We start from the raw sequence: 19,149 nt of genomic DNA, 5'->3' as shown, positions 1-19,149 counted from the left end.
TGGGTCTTTTCAAATAGATGACTTTTTTTTTAATTGTATCAAATTTATTTTTTCCCTTCCAAATCTATTGAGGTGCTTGTGTATTTTCATGTGATAGATAACATCAATAATTTTTCTCACACTGAATTATTATTACTGAACCTTAATTGTGTTTGGACACTATTCCATTTTGTTTTAGTTTTTATAATGTTTATTTGAGAAGACCGAAATTGTTTGCCCTAATTTTTATTTCCATCAAAAGGGAAGGAGAGCTATCATGGTTACTTGGGTCTAATCTTTTTTTTTCTTTTTTATTATACTTTAAGTTCTGGGGTACATGTGCAGAACGTGCAGGTTTGTTACATAGGTATACATGGGCCATGGTGGTTTGCTGTATCCATCAACCCGTCATCTACATTAGGTATTTCTCCTAATGCTATCCCTCTTCTAGTCCCCCACCTCCTGACAGGCCCTGGTGTGTGATGTTTCCCTCCCTCTGTCAATGTGATCTCATTATTCAACTTCCACTTATGAGTGAGAACATGTGGTGTTTAGTTTTCTGTTCTTGTGATAGTTTGCTGAGAATGATGGTTTCCAGTGTCATTCCTGTCCCTGCAAAGGACATGAACTCATCCTTTTTTATGGCTGCATAGTATTCCATGTTGTATACAGCCACATTTTCTTTATCCAGTCAATGACTTTGGTTTTAATAGTTAGTTTTAATTTTTAAAATGTTTGCTTGTATTACTTTGATTTGTTCAATATTAATTATTTGTATTGTATTTGATTTTTATTTATTTTACAACATCTTCAGTTGATTGTTTTCAGTCTTCTTGAAAACATATACATTTATGATAAAACATTTTTTGAGTACTCTTTGACTGTTTTACAGATTTTAATATACAGAACTGTCACCAATGTTCATTTATAAACAGGATGTGATTTTAGTTAAGTTTTTCTCTTCATTCCGGAAAGCTATCTTAAAAGAGAGATTGTAAGTGAACATATTTCTTTTGGATAACTTTTGTTTTAAATTTAAGATTTCTTATCTTTTAGTCAGTGAATGTGGCCTGTTTAATTTTTGTTTCCTGGAATTTGTTAAAATTATCTTCCTGGTTTAATCCAAGGTTAATATTTCTGAATGTTTTAATGATGTAAAAGAGAATGTCTGTCCTCTGTTAATAGGAACAAACCTCTAAGTAGATGTGTTTGATTATTCTTGCTATTTGTGTTACTTAATTACATAGATTTTTTTTTTCTTTTGGCTTCTTGATGTATTTGCAAGTTAAATATATTAAAGCGAGTCATTGTGATTGTGGATTTTTTTTTCCTCTTGTGTTTCCAATAATCTTTGTTTTATAGGTTTTGAAGCCCTATTTTTAAGCACATATAGGTTTATCACTGTTCTATCTTCTGTGTAGATTTTTATCAATTTTAAATATTTCTTTTAATCCTTTTAATGGCTTTTATTTTCAATTATTTCTTATTGGACATTAATATTCTTACACCTGCCTTTGTTTATCATTTGCTCCTTTAAATGCTTTGTATATATCAGAACTGGTTAACTGATGGTGCTGGTTCAGCAAATACCATCACTTAAGGACATGGTTGCATTATTCTTTTTCTGAGTGCTTCTTAACTTTCTTTAATTTATTTGGGCATTTAAGTCTGTTTGTTGGCCCTGTGGTCATCATTCACATTTTTCTTGTGCTCCTGACCTGTGCTTTGTCAATCAGAAATGGTTGTATGTTAGTCTTATTCTTTAGGAATTGACTGGTTTTTTGGTTGTTGTTTAGTTTTTTTTTTGAGAAGGAGTCTCGCTCTTTCTTTTTTTTTTTTTTTTTTTTTTTTTTTTTTCTTTTTTTTTTGAGACGGATTCTTTCTCTGTCCCCCAGGCTGTAGTGCAGTGGCGCGGTCTCGGCTCACTGCAAGCTCCGCCTCCCGGGTTCACGCCATTCTCCTGCCTCAGCCTCCCGAGTAGCTGGGACTACAGGCACCCGCCACCACGCCAGGCTAATTTTTTTTTGTATTTTTAGTAGAGACGGGGTTTCATCGTGTTAGCCAGGATGGTGTCGATCTCCTGACCTCGTGATCCGCCCGCCTAGGCCTCCCAAAGTGCTGGGATTACAGGCTTGAACCACCGTGCCCGGCCGAGTCTCGCTCTTTCACCCAGGCTGGAGTGCAGTGGCGCGATCTCAGCTCACTGCAGACTCCGCCCCCCGGGGTTCACGCCATTCTCCTGCCTCAGCCTCCCACGTAGCTGGGACTACAGGCACCCGCCACCTCGCCCGGCTAATTTTTTGTATTTTTAGTAGAGACGGGGTTTCACCATGTTAGCCAGGATGGTCTCAATCTCGTGACCTCGTGATCTGCCCTCCTCAGCCTCCCAAAGTGCTGGGATTACAGGCGTGAGCCACCGCGCCCGGCAGGAATTGACTTTTGAGCTTGTCTTTCTTTTTCTTTCATTCTTTCAATTTTTGTTGTTATTGTTGTTGTTGTTGTTTGAGACAGAGTTTCATGATCTCGGCTCAGCTAAGTTTTGTATTTTTTGTAGAGGCAGGGTTTCACCATGTGGCCGAGGCTGAACTTGAATTTCTGGGCTCAAGTAATCTGCCTGCCTTGGCCTCCCAAAGTGCTGGGATTACAAGGATGAGTCACCCGGCCAACTTTGGTGCTTTTTATTATAGCCATACAAAGAATAAGAAAGCATTTCCACCAGCTTCTTTCATACTGACTGGATAGAACTGGCTAGGATGTTCTCCTAATTTTGGTGCTAAGTTGTCTCGGGTTATTAGAGTGGGTACTTGTCTTCCCAAAACAAGATCTTTTTTTCTCTGTATGCATTTAGATTGTTTCATGCCTCTTTGAAAAGTAAGATGAATTACTAGGGCTAATGATGGGATTTAAGCTCTTCAGAAAATATGATAGAGAGTACCACACACATAGGGAAGTAAAGGGCTAAAGTCTTATCTTAAATATGCAAGAGTAGAAATGCATTTATGTGGTATGTGTTATAGACGTGTTCATGTATTTTTGCTCTTATGTTTTTAAATTAGAAAGAGTTTCTAAAAATAGCTTCTGGATAATACCTGATAGACTTCTACTGCTTTTGGAATACATTTCACTGGTTAGGCAACATCTATTAATGCTGTATCTCACAACATACTGCTTCATCTGAGGCTGTTGAAGTTAAGGAAACTTAATTTCATTTGGTTCAAAACGTTTTGAACCAAAATGAAAGAACATAAATTGTAAAAGAAATCCCTCAGCTTGACCCGTGAAAGTAAAGTAAATGTGCTGACAGAGGTCTAAGAAATCAAAAAATGGGAAGAGAACGAATAATAAAATTGAGCAAGACTTCCAATGGTTCAGCAAAAGGGCTCCTGAAGACAATGTTGTAACTCTATCAATCTGTGTTTACTTCTCTAAAGGCCTAAGGAGATCATCATGGAAATGGCAATGAATTTTGAAAACTAAAAGAAAAAGTGTGTATAAATTATAACTTTTATATCATAGCATTTCCAAAATAATTTTCATGAAACTCTGAGGAGACAGCTTCATTAGCAAAGTTAATGGATATTAGAATACTATAAATTGGGCCGGGCACGGTGGCTCACGCCTGTAATCCCAGCACTTTGGGAGGCCAAGGCGGGCGGATCATAAGGTCAGGAGATGGAGACCATCCTGTGAATGGTGAAACCCCGTCTCTACTAAAAATACAAGAAATTAGCCGGGCATCATGGCGGGCGCTGGTAGTCCCAGCTTCTTGGGAGGCTGAGGCGGGAGAATGGAGCGAACCCGGGAGGCGGAGCTTGCAGTGAGCCGAGTCGCGCAACTGCACTCCAGCCTGGGCGACAGAGCGAGACTCTGTCTCAAAAAAACAAAACAAAACAAAAAATACTGTAAATTGGTAAGTTCTGAAGTGAAGATAGCCATTTAACTTGGAATTACTACATGTTTCAAACTTTTAAGACTCTAAGAACTTTTATGAATCATCTATTACTATTCAGCAGTTCAGAAAAGCCACAATTTATTATTTTATGTGGTTTTCACGGACATAGAATTTGTATAATTTATAATATAACATCTATCATTATAGAAATCTGATAGTATGAAAATCTTTATTTTTAACGTCAATGAATAAAAATACAAGCTTACACATAAATAAGCCAAAGTGTCTGATGTGTATATCACATAGCTATCCTGTATATAGATCATATCTCAAAGAGACTTATGTCCTGGCAAAAATAAATGTCTTTGTCCTGGTCTAACAATAATTTAAAATATTTATTCTAGTGGAGGTTAAGTGTTCCTGGAAACTTTTGGTTCAGGATTCTAAGAGTGGCTGGAGAAGATGAATTTAAACATTCTCTTCATAGAACTTATTTACTAACATAATAACCTAAAAGTAATATACAGAGTGAGAAATAATAACTGATTCTGAATTTTATTTTATTTTATTTTATTTTTTTTTGAGGCCGAGTCTCGCTCTGTCGCCCAGGCTGGAGTGCAGTGACGCAATCTCGGCTCACTGCAAGCTCCGCCTCCTGGGTTCACGCCATTCTCCTGCCTCAGCCTCTCCGAGTAGCTGGGACTATAGGCACCCGCCACCACGCCCGGCTAATTTTTTTTGTATTTTTAGTGGAGACGGGGTTTCACCGTGGTCTCGATCTCCTGACCTCGTGATCCGCCCGCCTCGGCCTCCCACAGTGCTGGGATTACAAGCGTGAGCCACCGCGCCCGGCCGATTCTGAATTTTAAAATACCATGAGAGAAACTGTAAATACTAAGCTTTTGCTTAAGGAGATTATTTCATTAATATAATTCTGCCTATCTATGTACTTACCTACCTATCTGCCTAGCTATCATACAAGGTAAATATTTGAAAATTGTTTATGTTCTAACACTGATCATTCATGTACAGCATAACCAAAAACTTGGCCAGCATTCAGCAGAAATTATAACAGAGGAAAAGCATTCTCTCTGTGGTGTTCAATATCAATTTACTAAGTTGTCCTTGATAGACAATTCCAAGGTTGCATATGAGTTCAAATCTCAATAGGTTTCCTCCAGGATATGTGCTTTAAGTTGGACAGGAACTTGTTAAGCTCCACAAATAACATTGATATAACAAATTTAAGCTTCCTGCTGAATATTAACTGTATACTAAATACCACATCGCCACTAATAATACCTATTGAGTATTTATCAGCAATGTTGAAATGAAAGAAACTTCACAGATTATTGTAACTCACTTCTGCATGTAAAGCAAGAGGAACAAGTTGTAGAGAAATCGGAGTGATTTATCCAAAGTCAGTTGGTGACAGGGTAAGAGATACTGGCTTTTAATTCAATGCTATTTCTATCGCATCCACTGGTTTTAAATTGCCTTCCATAATTTGGTGGAGTCTGATAAGGCTCTTTGGATTTTTAGAAGGTAATTTCCTGTACCTGGTTTGTATATGTCACTTCATCCTCAATTTTATGTGAACATATTACCATTCATATCACATTAGAATAAAAGATACTGAAGGGAGAGTCTGACAAAACAGATAAAATGGCTTTCTTTGTTAAGATCAAACACGTTTTGTATAATAATTTATGTATCTACATATGTATATATATCATTATGCATTTAATACAATGTCAGAAGCATAGATCAAATATATTTTTAAATATACCTTGTTTTTCTCTTCCATACATCAAGCATCTACCATATATTCTGCTGTAGTTTTTCACTAATTTGTGTCCAGGGAATGTATATTTGCTTAAGAATCAGTCAAAGTAAAACTTTTGTTTTCTGGAAAAATTATGTAATATGCACATACATCTACACACAAACACATACACAGAGACACACACGCAGATGGACTCAAAAGTCAAATGTCTATATAAATACGTAGTTTGTAGACACACATCTATACACAGGCAAATAATCTATTTTATCTGTGTGATGTTACCTCTATCAACACATATAATTACGAAACTATTTCTATAATTTGTATGTCTAGACACATAAACAATGCATATTTCCTATATATTTTTAAGTACTTCTTTATGTAACAGTTGTTTGTAGATGTCTTTGGGGACAAAATCTCTGGTTGGTTTGTGGTTGGTTTATATTTTCATTTAAATCTATAGTCCACTGCTTACTTTGTAAACCCCATAACTCAAATGTATAGATCATCCAGTATTCAAGATTAATTAGTATCATGGCTCTTTTCATCTTAGAAAACACTATTAAGACAACATTCTAAACATTTGAGGGGAATAATCTTAAAATCATATTATAGTTTTTTTAATGTTTTTTGAAAAGTAACTGGCTTCACAAACACCAAGTACAACATGATTTAGACAACTGAGAAACAGGCAAGTATATTTTGAAGTGCTAAAATAAAACATATTTATACAAGTACAAAGCAAAACAATGCTGATAAAAATGTTAAACTTTATGAAAAAAAATCATTTGCAATTCACATCAAAATAATTTAACATTCTCTATTATTTTAATAGTACAAGCTGCCACAACAGAGAAAGAACAGATACACGCACACAATTTTAAAACCAAATCAGTTATAAGTGCAGAAAAAAGTAAGTACAAGCACTTGTAGCCCACACAAATCTTTTAGGATTGGCACCGTCTTTCTAAAACATCTATAATCTATATAGATTTCTAATTACAACACCATCAGCAGCTGCCATTGATTTCTAGAAATACACACAATATACATAGTATATTTGTTCACATTGGGAAGATCAGTGAAATTCAACCAACTATTTTATACATGCCTCATTCTTCAATAGACAGTAGAGACTCTCCCAGGCCTCAGACCCTCTTCAAAGTGAATTCTGACTTATCTTTATGCTTTCACTGATCTGTATTTTTTCACAGTATAAAATTGTAAATGGTAACTATAGAGATTCTGACAGCTTGAGGGTTATTAATAAGCTGTTGCTAAATGTGAACTCACATAATACCTTTGAAGTCTCCAAAACATGTACATTTTACTGGGAGACTAGCATAGGAAATGCTTTTGTTTTTTGTTATTCTTAAAAAGAGCATTTAATTCCTGGCTTGGAAGTCACAGAACTGCAGCAGAGCCATTATACAATTCATTTACAGTCAGAAATAGCTCCTAGTCTTCCTGATCACTTGCTGGTAACAGCAGTAGTTTGGGAAAGATAGTTACTTTCAAGGATTAGCACATTTGGGGATTTGCTTTTTTTCCTTGTTTCAGTCAAATCTCTTACAATTTTTCTTTCCATACTCCCTTTCTGTTCCCCATCCCTAGCCCGGAAAGACGGTTCTTCCCAATCCAGATATGTTCTTCTTAGGCTGCTCCCACTCCTTTCCCAAAATAGAAGGACGAGTGGACTGCTTAGATTAGTCAGTATAACTTGGTTAAACCACGTCTTCGTCTTTCCATCCTGGGACATATCTCTCCTTTAGGGTCACTTTGCTGAGCCTTAGCATATCCCCTTGCTTTTAGTCATGCTGGTCCCGACTGAATTATCACTGGGCACCAGGAACAGATTGTTTTGAAGGAAATTCAATGAGAATGTACCCAAATGAATTGTGAAGTTCATATCCTATAGCCCTAGAATGAATATTCAGTTCTCTTTGTACTGTAGAGTTATTACTTGGAACCTGGTATTAGAATTGGCAAAGAGACAGAGTTAGCATCATTCCAAAATAAAAGATCTCAAGAATGCATTACTAATAATCTTATGTCCAACATACAATGTATTCAATGGAGTGGCAAAAGTTATAGAAACACAGAGAAAAATATATCTTGTTCTCTTCTAATTGGATAAATCATTTTTATTATTACAGTTGATTATGATAGCATGTGGAATTATCAGATGGCAATTTACTTGCATTAAATTTAATTTCTAATGAAGTTTTTATAAGGTAGTGTACTTTTTAAGAGATATGTTACTAAAAAAATAGAAAATGAATTTGACCATGAACAAAGTTTAAACATGTTCTTCAATTGGTCTAGAGTAAAACGTATTGTACTCGAGAATAAAATGAAAATCAAAAGGATTTTATGAGACACATTTTAAAATGTAGAGCTTATAGAGAAAGGTTTTTAATACCTAAGAAGTCAAGATAGGAATCCTCAAGTGAATGCCATCCTTTTGATGAGGATCCAAAGGGTATTAATACTTCAAAAGATTTCCATTTGTTTTTCAGATAGAGGCAGACATTTGCTTTTAATGAAACCATGAAACTTAGCTAGGTTTCACTTACATTTTAAAAGCCTCGGTATAATATTTGGGATCAGGGTGCTGTGATGATGTTATTTTCAAATCTAGCATGGGAGGTTCGCTTTCTTTTAAATTAATACTTTAGTACATTACTGTTAGCTTTTAATGTTTTGTATTGGGAGGTTTGACTTAAAGTTGCAAGTAAGAACAAATAGCAGAAAAGAAAACTCAAGCAGAATATTTATTTGAATTTTTTAAAGTGAAGAATGATAAATTATGCCAATGGACTGACTTCTATTTCCCAGTTTATTTTCTTTTAAGTAGTTGTGAAATAAAAAAAAGTACTTACCAAAATAAGGATATTGAGCTAAAAGAAAAAGTTTTATTTATTTTTCTCTCTGCCAAAATATACTTCTGCCTCACAGCATATATTTTTCATAAGGCTATCTTAAGTATAAGGCTGGGTCAACTGAACTGTAAATTTATAGGACACCTCCTCCATTTATTACTATCCTTATTTAAAAATCAAAACATTTGGTACCTGAGGATAGCTGCAATGGGAGGAAGAAAGAGATGACAGTGGATTCAGGTCTTGAACTATGAATTCTACCTATTTGAGACTATCAAAGCCCACTTGTTTCTGTTGTGACTCTAAATCTCTTTTCTTCAGTTTAAAAAGTGACAGTATGAAGTGCACAAAATCATATTAATCATTATTTTAGAAAAGAAAATAAGAATTGCTTTGCCTCTTTTTGGAATGGCTAAGAAAGACTGTGTGGTTAATATTCATTAAGGTTCCTCTTTTTTAGTATTTTGTATTGCTTTGAAAAATCTACATTTGTCATAGTTCATAGCTGCCCTGTTCAAGCAGCCAAGAATAGTTAAAATCACTGCTCACTGGCATAGCTAAATCTCCACTAAGCTGACTTGACACAGTTTAAAATTTTCAGTGTATTAAGATTGTGTTAATCCTTTCAACAGCAGTCTCTCAAATCGTGACAATGTCTTCATGGGGTCTATGGACCACTCTTCCAGTGGTGGGACTCAAAAAGAACAAAGGAGCTCTTTGTGCATCAGGTTCTCAAAATAAAGGAATGAAGAAGTCCCAATGCATATTTTAATATTTTAGTTGGCGATGCAAACGGAACAGCATTCCTAAAGAGTGGCCATGTTTCTTGAAAGAGATAGCCAGGCTGGAGCTCAAGAATGATTATTATAAAGAGAATTTCCAGCTACAATGCACCCCAGTGAGGGAATTACAAAACAGTATTCCAGAAAATATTTTTTTGCTACTCCAGTATTGATTGGCAACATGGTGAAATAGTCAAGAAATCTTCCACTGGTTTTCTTGGTTAATGGAGGTGAATCTGAAATAAGTAGGTGGAATCCCCGATGCAGGCATTTGGAAGAGTATTTCACAACCCAATTGGAGAGGAAAATCTCTGGTAGAAGCCCTACGTAGTACATTAGCGCAGCACTCACTATCCAGTAGTGTGTTATGCATGGGACACATTCACAACGCCTCAGTAAATACTGGACCCAAGTTACTGCTTTTCAAGGTCTTTACAGGAAAGAAAAAACAGAAAGAAAAAAGAAAGAAAAAAGTTGATGTTTTGGTCCCAGATTTTGGGTTTGTTAGAAAATGTACATTCATGTTTGGTGAATCAAAGACTCTTCTGGGAAAAGAATTAAGGTAAACAAATAAAACTTTTTACAGTTGCTTATTAACTACGCTCTTCACCCTCCGTTACGCTGTTTCACACGCACTGCTTCTCTAGAGCAAAGCACTTGGAATGGAACTGTTTGAAGAGATGCCTTGTCAGCCCTCAAAGATATCAGCCGTGTTTCTTAAAAGCCCATGTTTTCTAAGGCCACTAGAAGAAAATCTGCCAAAAGATTTGTCGTTGGTTTCTTCGTCGGTTGTCATGAGATAGCACTATTGATCTCGTGTTTCCATTAAGGGGTGCCCTTGGCATCTTCCCCCTGGGCCGTAACCAGGCGACTATGCTTGCCATTGTGTGTGTGAACACGGGGGGCTCCGCTCCGCACGCGGAGGTCGGCGCGCTTTCCAGGGACATTCACAACGACGAGGAGCTCTGAGTGTAATCTCTTATGATAAGAGTGTCATATTTGGGAGACGACGGGATACAGAGGGCCGACTCGGACACTGGCGAGTTGGGGGTTGTGCTCCCCGAGTCCACCGAGTCTCTGAAGGGGGACGGCGGGGTGAGAGCCACCAACTCCTCCAGGTCTGGCTTGGCGGCCGCAGCCTCGGGCCCGGCCGCGGGGCTCTCCCGGGCCGCGTCCCCAGCAGCCTGTGCCCCCGCCGCGGGCTGCGCGCCGCCTGTGACCTCGATGGCCGGCAGAGGCTGGATTTCGGCAAAGGTCGTCATGGTCGTGGGCAAATGGATCTCTTTGGGGATCAGGTAGGACGAGCAGAGCGGGGCGCCGACGCCGGGGCTGGGGGCCGCGGTGGACAGCATCATGGAGTTGAGCTCGCTGATGTTGGCCGTGAAGCGGGTGACCACGCTGCTGATCTGCTCCATGAGGGAGCCCTGCGAGGAGCTGCTACGCGCCGCCGGCTCCGAGTGCAGCGACGGCACATCGTCGTCCGTGCGGCTGGCCGAGCCCGCGCGGTGGCTCAGCGTGCTGATGGGTGACGGTGAGCGCGGCCGCGCGGGCGCCGGGAAGTGCTCCTCAGCCTCGGCCACATCGTACAGCGCCTTGGGGCCGGCATCTGGGGACTCGGGCCCGCCGGGACCCGCGCCTGCGCAGCCCGCACCGCCCGTGGCCCCCACGCCCCCTGCGCTCCCGCCTGCGCCAGCGCCCAGGCCACGGCTCTCCGTGCTCTTGGGGAAGGGCTTGATGACGGCCGTTTGGTTGGGGTTTTCTTTCTTGTTGATGTGGATGGACAGGCGCTGCCACAGGTGCTGCCCCCGGCTGCTCTTCTCATTCTGGGCCCACGTGACGGATTTTCCATTGGAGCTGAGGAGAGAAGGGAGAGGAAAGGTGACTCAGCGAGGTGCCCAGGGGGCTTGGATGCCGCTTCCCCAATGGTGGTTGCTCATGGGCTCCGGACTGGGGAGGACTTTTCTAATTCTTTCAGGAAACACAGCATCAAAAGGACATCATGGAAAGAGACCTTGGAAGTGGCTTTCGTTTGCTTGTTTTGAGTTGAAGTCTGCTTTCTATATCAGGGCTTCCGTTTATCATTATCATGAAAATGTGTTAAAGGGGATGCTTGTCAGGATGAAGGAGTGTTTATTAGGATTCTGCGGGAGTTCTGAGCCCACCTGTGAGTGCAGCAGCACACAGATGCAAGGGCTTGCAGTGTCCCGGCTGTGTGCAGAAGTGCCTGGTACAGGACAGGGGCTTCCTAGAGTTAGTGGCCTCTGAAGGAAAACATTACCACTAGGACCCAAACTCACCAACAATCATCAGAGAGGAGGGAAGGGGTAAGAGAGTCAGGGATTACCAGGAGGTAGTCAGTGGTTCCAGTTCCGCCTTTATTCTGGAAGTTGGTATATCTATAACTAGGGTTTTCTGTCTGAACCCCTGATTTTGAACATAGTGTTACTTAGGCTGCCTTACCTGCTGGAAAATAAAAATTTAATGAACACACATTTCTAATGAGAACTTCTTTACTTCATAGAAATTCACCTCACAAATGTATTTTGAGTTCTATACTTGAATAACAGTTCAATGAGTGAGAGTGCTGTATAATGCCTATGGCACTTAGCTGAGTGATCTCAAATTAGGATCCTGGTGAATATTGTGGGACTGACAAGTTTTTTAAAGGCCTTTCTCTCTCTTTCTCCTTTGCACTTCCACCATGGGGTCTGAAAGCCACTCTCAAGATGTGATTGGTGCCTCAGCCTCAGTGCCCTAGTACCTCTCCTTACCACTAAAAGCTGACACAGTAGCTTCTGAAGCTGCAGACCTTCTTTCAGAAACTTTACAAAGGTCAGAGAATGTGGCCTGACACTCAGGATATTTTTTTATTTTTTATTTTTTAGACGGAGTTTTGCTGTTGTTGCCCAGGCTGAAGTGCAGTGGCGCCATCTCAGCTCACTGCAACCTTGGCCTCCGGGATTCAAGCAAATCTCCTGCCTCAGCCTCCCGAGTAGCTGGGATTATAGGCACGTGCCACTACACCCAGCTAATTTTGTATTTTTACTAGATACGGGGTTTCACCATTTTGGTAAGACTGTTCTTGAACTGCTGACTTCAAGTGATCAACCTGCCTCAGCCTCCTAAAGTGTTAGGATTACAGGCGTGAGCCACTGCGCCCGGCTAGGAATGTTATATGAAGAGATTCTGGTGTAGTTTCCCATCAAAAAGTAATCCAAGATCTCTGTTACTAGGGGGTCTGTTATTTTCAGTCAAGACAGCTCTGTTCTAGGGGCTGTGACCAACAGATAGCCTTGAGCAGCCTGACGACCAAAGAAGTTGAAGACTGCAGTTTTATCATCACAACCTATAGTTATTAAACTAAATTCTGTGTAAGACTCACCTAGGATATTTGTCAAAGATATAAGATGTGACTCCCAGTAGAGTCTGATTGTCTGGATTGGCTTCCAAGAATCTATGCTTTTGACAAGCATTCTGTTCTTCTGCTCCCAAAGTAATTCTGAAGCACTTTGTTTCTCAGATTCTTTCACAATCTGAGAAACTCTGGCAGAAAGCCATCCTTTTTTTCTACATCTCCATCGCTCTCCTTGGGCCTCCTTGTTGGAGGGCTGGCTTCCTCTGAGGGGCTGGGGTTGTACCTCATTTGGAACCCACCAGCCTTGAGGCTGCCTGACTGGCCCTGCAGGATCCACTCTGTCTGAGAAACTCACTCCCTTGGTAACAGACCACCATTTCTGCAGCCCCTTTAATGACATGCTTTTTGCCTCTTTCCACACTGCTTCCCATTTCTTTATCTGTTCCTTTCTACTTCATGGTCCTTCTTTCTCCACTCTTTCCTGTGAAATTTCTTTCCATGTAGTCTACCCAATATATTGTAGTCTCATGTCCTTCAGAATCCTGGAATATGAGCTTCTTCCACCTCACCCTGCCCTTCCTGGAAAGGATGAATGAACCATTTCCAGGTTTGGAGGTTGCTGTGCATCCATAGTAGCAGAGGGGGCACTGCCAAACAGTTGGTGTTCTTTTCTAGTAGTTTCAGGAGTTATTTTTCAATTTTGCATTAGCCTGACTTGCGTGTATTACAATTCTTTTTCCCAGGTGTCCACTAGCTTCTGGAACATGGCAGAGAAGAAATGGGCCAGTTTATTTACGGGATTTGATTGGGAGGATGGTTGCCAACTACACCCTTTCTCCTATCAGAAGGATAAGAAACAGGTGTTTCGAAAGGTACAACTATTCTTTCAGGTCACTAAGGCCCCTTTTAATACAAAGCATGGACTTGAAATCAGGAGACTAATTGGATTTATTCCACCAACTTTTACCTTAGGGACACTCTTGCTCCTAGCACAGAGAGGTTTTGCAAACACTAGCTTTTAAAAAGTTTCTCTCTCTCTCTTTCGAATGCCTTTAGTTGAACATGATGGAACATACTTTGGATGTTAGCAGTAACAGTCTTTGGAATCACCTGTAGCCATGCCCCAAAACATGATAGCATGTTGCAAAACCTCTAGGTGAGTGTGTGATGAGGAAACCATCCTAATCAACCAATTCTGTACGAAGTATTGACATCTTTTTCCTGGCTGTGCCTTTGCTTACAGTGCCCATGGCCATAAGGGAGAAAGAGCACCAGACCATCTGAATAATGTGAAAGTGGACACAGGAAACACCAGACACCCAGAGAAATGGAGTCCAAATGTGAGTACTTCATTTCATTCTTTTGAACATGAAAGCTTCTTTTTCCCTGAAGTAAATGAGAACTCTTAAGAAAAAAAAAATCTCCCTACTCACGAATTATTCTGTTTATTAGTAGAATGTACATTCCATGACGACACAGATCTTATCTATCTTGTTCAGTGACACTCAGCATGATTTTAATAAGCATTTGATGGATAAATAGGATTTTTTAGTTAACAGGGCCACTGTGGGGTGTCATGGAAGGTGCAATAGAATAGAGATCCTAAAATCCCATTCTTATTCTGGATCTGCCATCCCAGATACTTGGAAAGGAATAATCTTTTTAAGCCTCTGTAAGAAGCAGACAATATCTCATTTGGTTCGGGTTGTTTTGAGATTAAATGAGACAATGTAGGTGAAAAGAGCTGGTAAAGAGAAGGTGTCTAAGGATGTTCAGTTTTTGTATTTTATGTGAATACAACATTTCAGAAAATAAAAAGTATACTCAATGCCTTTTTGAACCCTGGTTTAAGGAATAGAGAATTCAGTGCAAAGTAAAATATTTGGTAAGCCATAAAACCTTTCACGTTCTTCCTCTTTTACCTGACCTGGAGTTCCATGATCCATGGCCTCTTTTCACACCCTAAACTATCTCCTTGGGTGATCACCTCTACCCCATTCAATTCCAAATTAACCTTCTTCCTCAAATCCTTTTCCATTGTGCTACATCCTCTCTTCCTTTTTGCTTAACTGTATCCTCTTTTTTTCTTATTTTATTTTACCTTAATTGTCTTGTCTTAAAGAAAGCTTTCCTGATCCTGCTAGGCTAGATTCCTATGGCCCCTGCATTCAGGCATATCATAACTCTTTGCTATATGTCTATCTCACCTGCTTGATGAGACATTATGAAGGCACAGACAGAGGGTTTGCTCTTTCCTATATGCCCAGTAGTACCCATGCACTGTTTAGAACATGGTAGTGCTCAGTAATATTTTTGGGCCAATAATTGAGTAGATGAAATGCAATTTATTTTTAAAATTTATACTGAATTGTTTTTCTGTTAGAATTAAGTTTTTAAAATAATTCAATGTTAATGAAACTCTATTTTGCCTTATGGATCTACTTTTACTTCTTATATACCTCCCTTTGATCAATACTACTCAATGTCTACATATTTAAAAATTTCATTAAATATGAGAATACAAAGCTTGATATCTGCCATGAAAATTGCAGAATAATTACTTCCTTATAACTCATATCTGTCTTAGTGAAATTGCTCAGTGGCGAAATCTTATCGAGGCAGTAGTGATAGTGGAAAAGAGAAAGGACCCAGATTCTCAGTCCAGGATCTGACTCAGAATGATGTTGAGCAAATCACTTTCCACCTTTGAGCTTCTTTCTTTATTGGAAAAAAAAAAAAAAAAAGAAAGAAAGAAACCTCCCTTGTTCACCTTGCATGATGTCTGGGAAAAAAACAAAAGGATAATACATATGAGGGTACTTTATAGAGCGTAGCCCTTCTGCAAATGCAAGCGGTTATTCATTAACATTAAATCTTCTATTCAGCCGAGCTAAGATGTTGTATTTATTATTTAGGCTGAGATTTTTTTTCAGCTTCCATGTTATATGTTTGTCCTTGGGGGCTGAAGTAAGAAAAATGAAAGGGAACTTTTCTTTACCCATCTATGGCACGTCACCTTCCCTCACTGAATATTTTGGACATTAGAAAAGGAGAGGGAAAGAAGAATGGAGGAGAAAGGGACAAGATGAACTGATCTGCCACATCTGAGGAGAGGGCCAAAAGTAACTTCTTGCTCTCTTCCAGGCACCATTTAACCCTTTTGCAAAATATAATATGATGCCATCTAATGTTCTCTCTGTTATAATTATTTGCTCTTTATTTCTGAAAAACAAAAAGCAGCATATCAATAATGTTATTTGAGGATTAAGTTTTTTGTTTATTTGTTCCATTAATTTTTGTTTACATTTTGGGTCTGCCAAAATGACACTTTCTATCTTTATTCTCAGAGGTTTATTTTTCCTGTTTTTCCCTTCCATATCAGACACTTAGCAATTTTATTCATTTTCAAACAGGCTCTGAATGTCATGTCAATAACCTCACCCAGTTTCTCTATTCCTCTGCTCAAACCTGCAGATATTAGAGTATTCTGCCATGTACACCATCATTAGGAAGCAAACATTAATAAAGGAAAAAAAAGTTTGACCATCAAAAAAGTCTATGGAATTTATAATTCAATACAGGAATACAGTGTTAAGGTATTCACAAGTGTGACAAAAATAAAGATGGAAAGGAATGTACTGACATGAAAACTACTGCGGAAAAAAAAAGACTGGGTTTTTCTTATCAGGATTAGAAGAATTCAGAGAAAAAGTTGTTCACTGAGGAAAGAAGTTTCAAGGAAGGATTTGCAAATAAAGTGGATATTAACGAGGTCTTAAGGCTTGGGGATGTTAACATAGCATGGATAAGCAAATCTCAATTAATACATGTATTGCATATATGGAAAGGAAACTAATTCTACATGCCTAATCCCATGAAACTCCTCTAACAGCCCTAAGTGACGTGGATTTTCACCTCTCTCTCAAGTAGCAGTGGTTGCCTGTTTCCACAATAATTCCCCCAGAGAATCTCTCTTACCAGTCTTTTAATCCCTAATAAATTCCTGGTGGGAGGAGAATCACTCGATCCTCTCTTAACTAGTCTTTGGTTTAACAACAACAGGAAGCCTTTTCAGAAGCTGCATGTTCATTCACGGTGGGTTATTAAAGTACTTAATGGTACTAGTACAGTCACTACTTCCCCTGAGTCCTCATAAGGAGCAAGCACCTTAACAAAGGAGAATATGACACGGGAGCATATGCCAAGCATTGGAATTGTGTTGAGTCATCACAAATATTTCCTTCTCAAATCAAACTATTTATTTTGATCCACAATTCTGTTACCTGGACTTGGCCTCAAAACTAAACTACTCTAACTGGTATTAGTTGGTAAAGTGATACAAAATTACAGCTAGATACGAGGAATGAGCTCTGGTGTTCTACAGCACTGTAGGGTGAATATAGTTAACTATAATTTGTTATATATTTTCAAGAAGCTAGAATAAAGGATTTTGAATGTTCACAACACAAAGAAATGAGAAATGTTTGTGGTCACAGCTATGCTAATTACTCTGATTTTGTCATTACACTTGGTATACATGTAAGGAAGCATTCCGTATCCTATAATTGTGTACAATTATTAAGTGTCAACTAAAAATAAGTCAAAAAAATCTCACTAAACTACTCTTCATCGTGACATTTAAGTTCTAGGTGTTAGCTGAGATGCTTTAACAGAGATTAGAAGGAATTTTAGATTTTGTACTTTTTTTTTCAAAACAGGAAATGATTTTTACCAGCAATTACTATAAAGCTCAATTATAATTTAGTAAATAGAGAACAAAGCCAGATATAGCTATTTTGTGTCTAGAAGCTGCTGCAGTCAGGAAGACTTTGTGGAGGAATTCAGTTTGATGTAAACCTTGAATAAAACATAGAATTGGGATTGGTGGCAAAGAAGAGGAGAATCCTGGAATGATAATAGTTTCCATTTTAATAGAACTTTTCAGCTCACAAGGTGTTTTCACCTATGTCATCATATTTTACCTTTATAACAGCTGTCTAGGGTAGCATTTATCAGATAGTTTTTTAATTACTTATTTACAAGTCTGTTCCCGCACTAAACCTAGAGCATTCCAAGGGCAGATGCTACATGTATCTCCTGTGCTTAATATGGTGTTTGGTGCAGAGTAGTGCAGAGGAGTGTTAGTGAAATAAAATGAACTATATGATCTTGAATGTTTGATAAAGACAGGTATTATTAACCTTCACTATAGATATGAGAAATGAGGCTTATGGAACTTAACTAAGTCGCCCAAGTCAAAGTAAATGGCAGGACAGTGCCCCAAATCTGATGCTAAATCCAGAGTCATTCCCATTGTCTCTGTGCTGAGTGCCAAGATACACACATGAACCAAGGGGCTAACAAGACATACCCTTGTGGAGCATCCAAGATGGCAGTGCCCCAGGCTTTGCCCATAAAACAACCTGATAAATTCTAAAGCTCTGCATCAACATTGCTGAGATAAATCCTGAGGGACTGTAAGATAAAAGTTGTCCCAGGATGTTTAGAATGGTTTCTGGGAAAATAATTTCTGTTTAGGCAAAAGACTCCTTTCTATCTTAGAGCACCTCAGCTGAAGCTTGTGATTTAAATCTGATGTACAAAGGGGATGTTAGTTATGAGGCTTGAATCCTGGGTGCAGATTCACCACCAATATGTTTATTGTCAGTGAAGTCTCTTGGTTTAAGAAGGAAGTTTCTTGGTTATCCTGGTTTTTTTTTTTTTTAATTGGATAAAATGGGCACATGCCTTATATCTGTCAGTCCTAGTCCCATTTCCTGTGGAATTCTTGGGATGCTGAGCACTGTATCTTTGTACTATTAAAACAAATTTAAATCTACCATGGACACCATTATTTTGCTTAATGTCAATCTTGTTGTTTCCTCAAAGACAATAGAAATCTTTCCTTTCTCTGGACCCTTAGAAAATTAATTGGGTAGGTTAATTAAGATATTTCCTTAATATTTCCAGATTAAGATATTTTGTTAATATTTCCAGATTAAGATATTTTCATAATATTTCTAGATTAATTGTGTACCCAATTAATTGGTTACACAAACATACAGCTATTCCTGATTAATGTTTACTTTTTTCTTACAATTGTAATATATTGGCTTCTGTACACACACACACACACACACACACACACACACGTTTCTGATCCCCTCATTTAAATTCTTTTAATCTTTAAAAATATCTGTGCATGTGTGTTGTCATATGCATGCTATTAAACTGACTACAAAACTGAGGATTAGAGAGGTTCAAAGAACTTGTGTGCATAAAAGTAGAAAATACTTAAGGTATAAACATCTTGGTAAAGCCAAGATTTTTGATAAGCTACTGATTCTTGGAGGATGGGAGACAGTGTGTGTAAAAGCTTAGTGTGCTTTGAAGGCATGTGAGAGACAGTGGCAAAAAAAGTTTTTAAAAATGATTAATAATAAATAACGTTTGTGTTGAAGAATCAGTTCAAA

The 19,149-nt window shown here is 38.6% G+C and overlaps 1 protein-coding gene across 4 annotated transcripts in view; it reads right to left on the bottom strand.

Moving 5' to 3' along the window:
- Positions 1 to 6,261: 6,261 nt before the first annotated feature.
- Positions 6,262 to 19,149, bottom strand: part of GRM5 (glutamate metabotropic receptor 5) — a 579,659-nt gene continuing 566,771 nt past the window's right edge. For all 4 annotated transcript variants that reach the window (XM_030829702.1, XM_030829703.1, XM_012502874.2 and 1 more), the window contains one exon: positions 6,262 to 11,175. In XM_030829702.1, the coding sequence (XP_030685562.1) occupies positions 10,269 to 11,175 (907 nt within the window). In that variant the 3' untranslated portion in view covers positions 6,262 to 10,268. The remainder of the gene's footprint in view (positions 11,176 to 19,149) is intronic.

The sequence above is a fragment of the Nomascus leucogenys genome, chromosome 15, assembly GCF_006542625.1.
Source record: "Nomascus leucogenys isolate Asia chromosome 15, Asia_NLE_v1, whole genome shotgun sequence".
Lineage (NCBI taxonomy): Eukaryota > Metazoa > Chordata > Mammalia > Primates > Hylobatidae > Nomascus > Nomascus leucogenys.
Note: the sequence above shows the minus strand (reverse complement) of the source record. Positions and strands in the feature narration are given on the sequence as shown.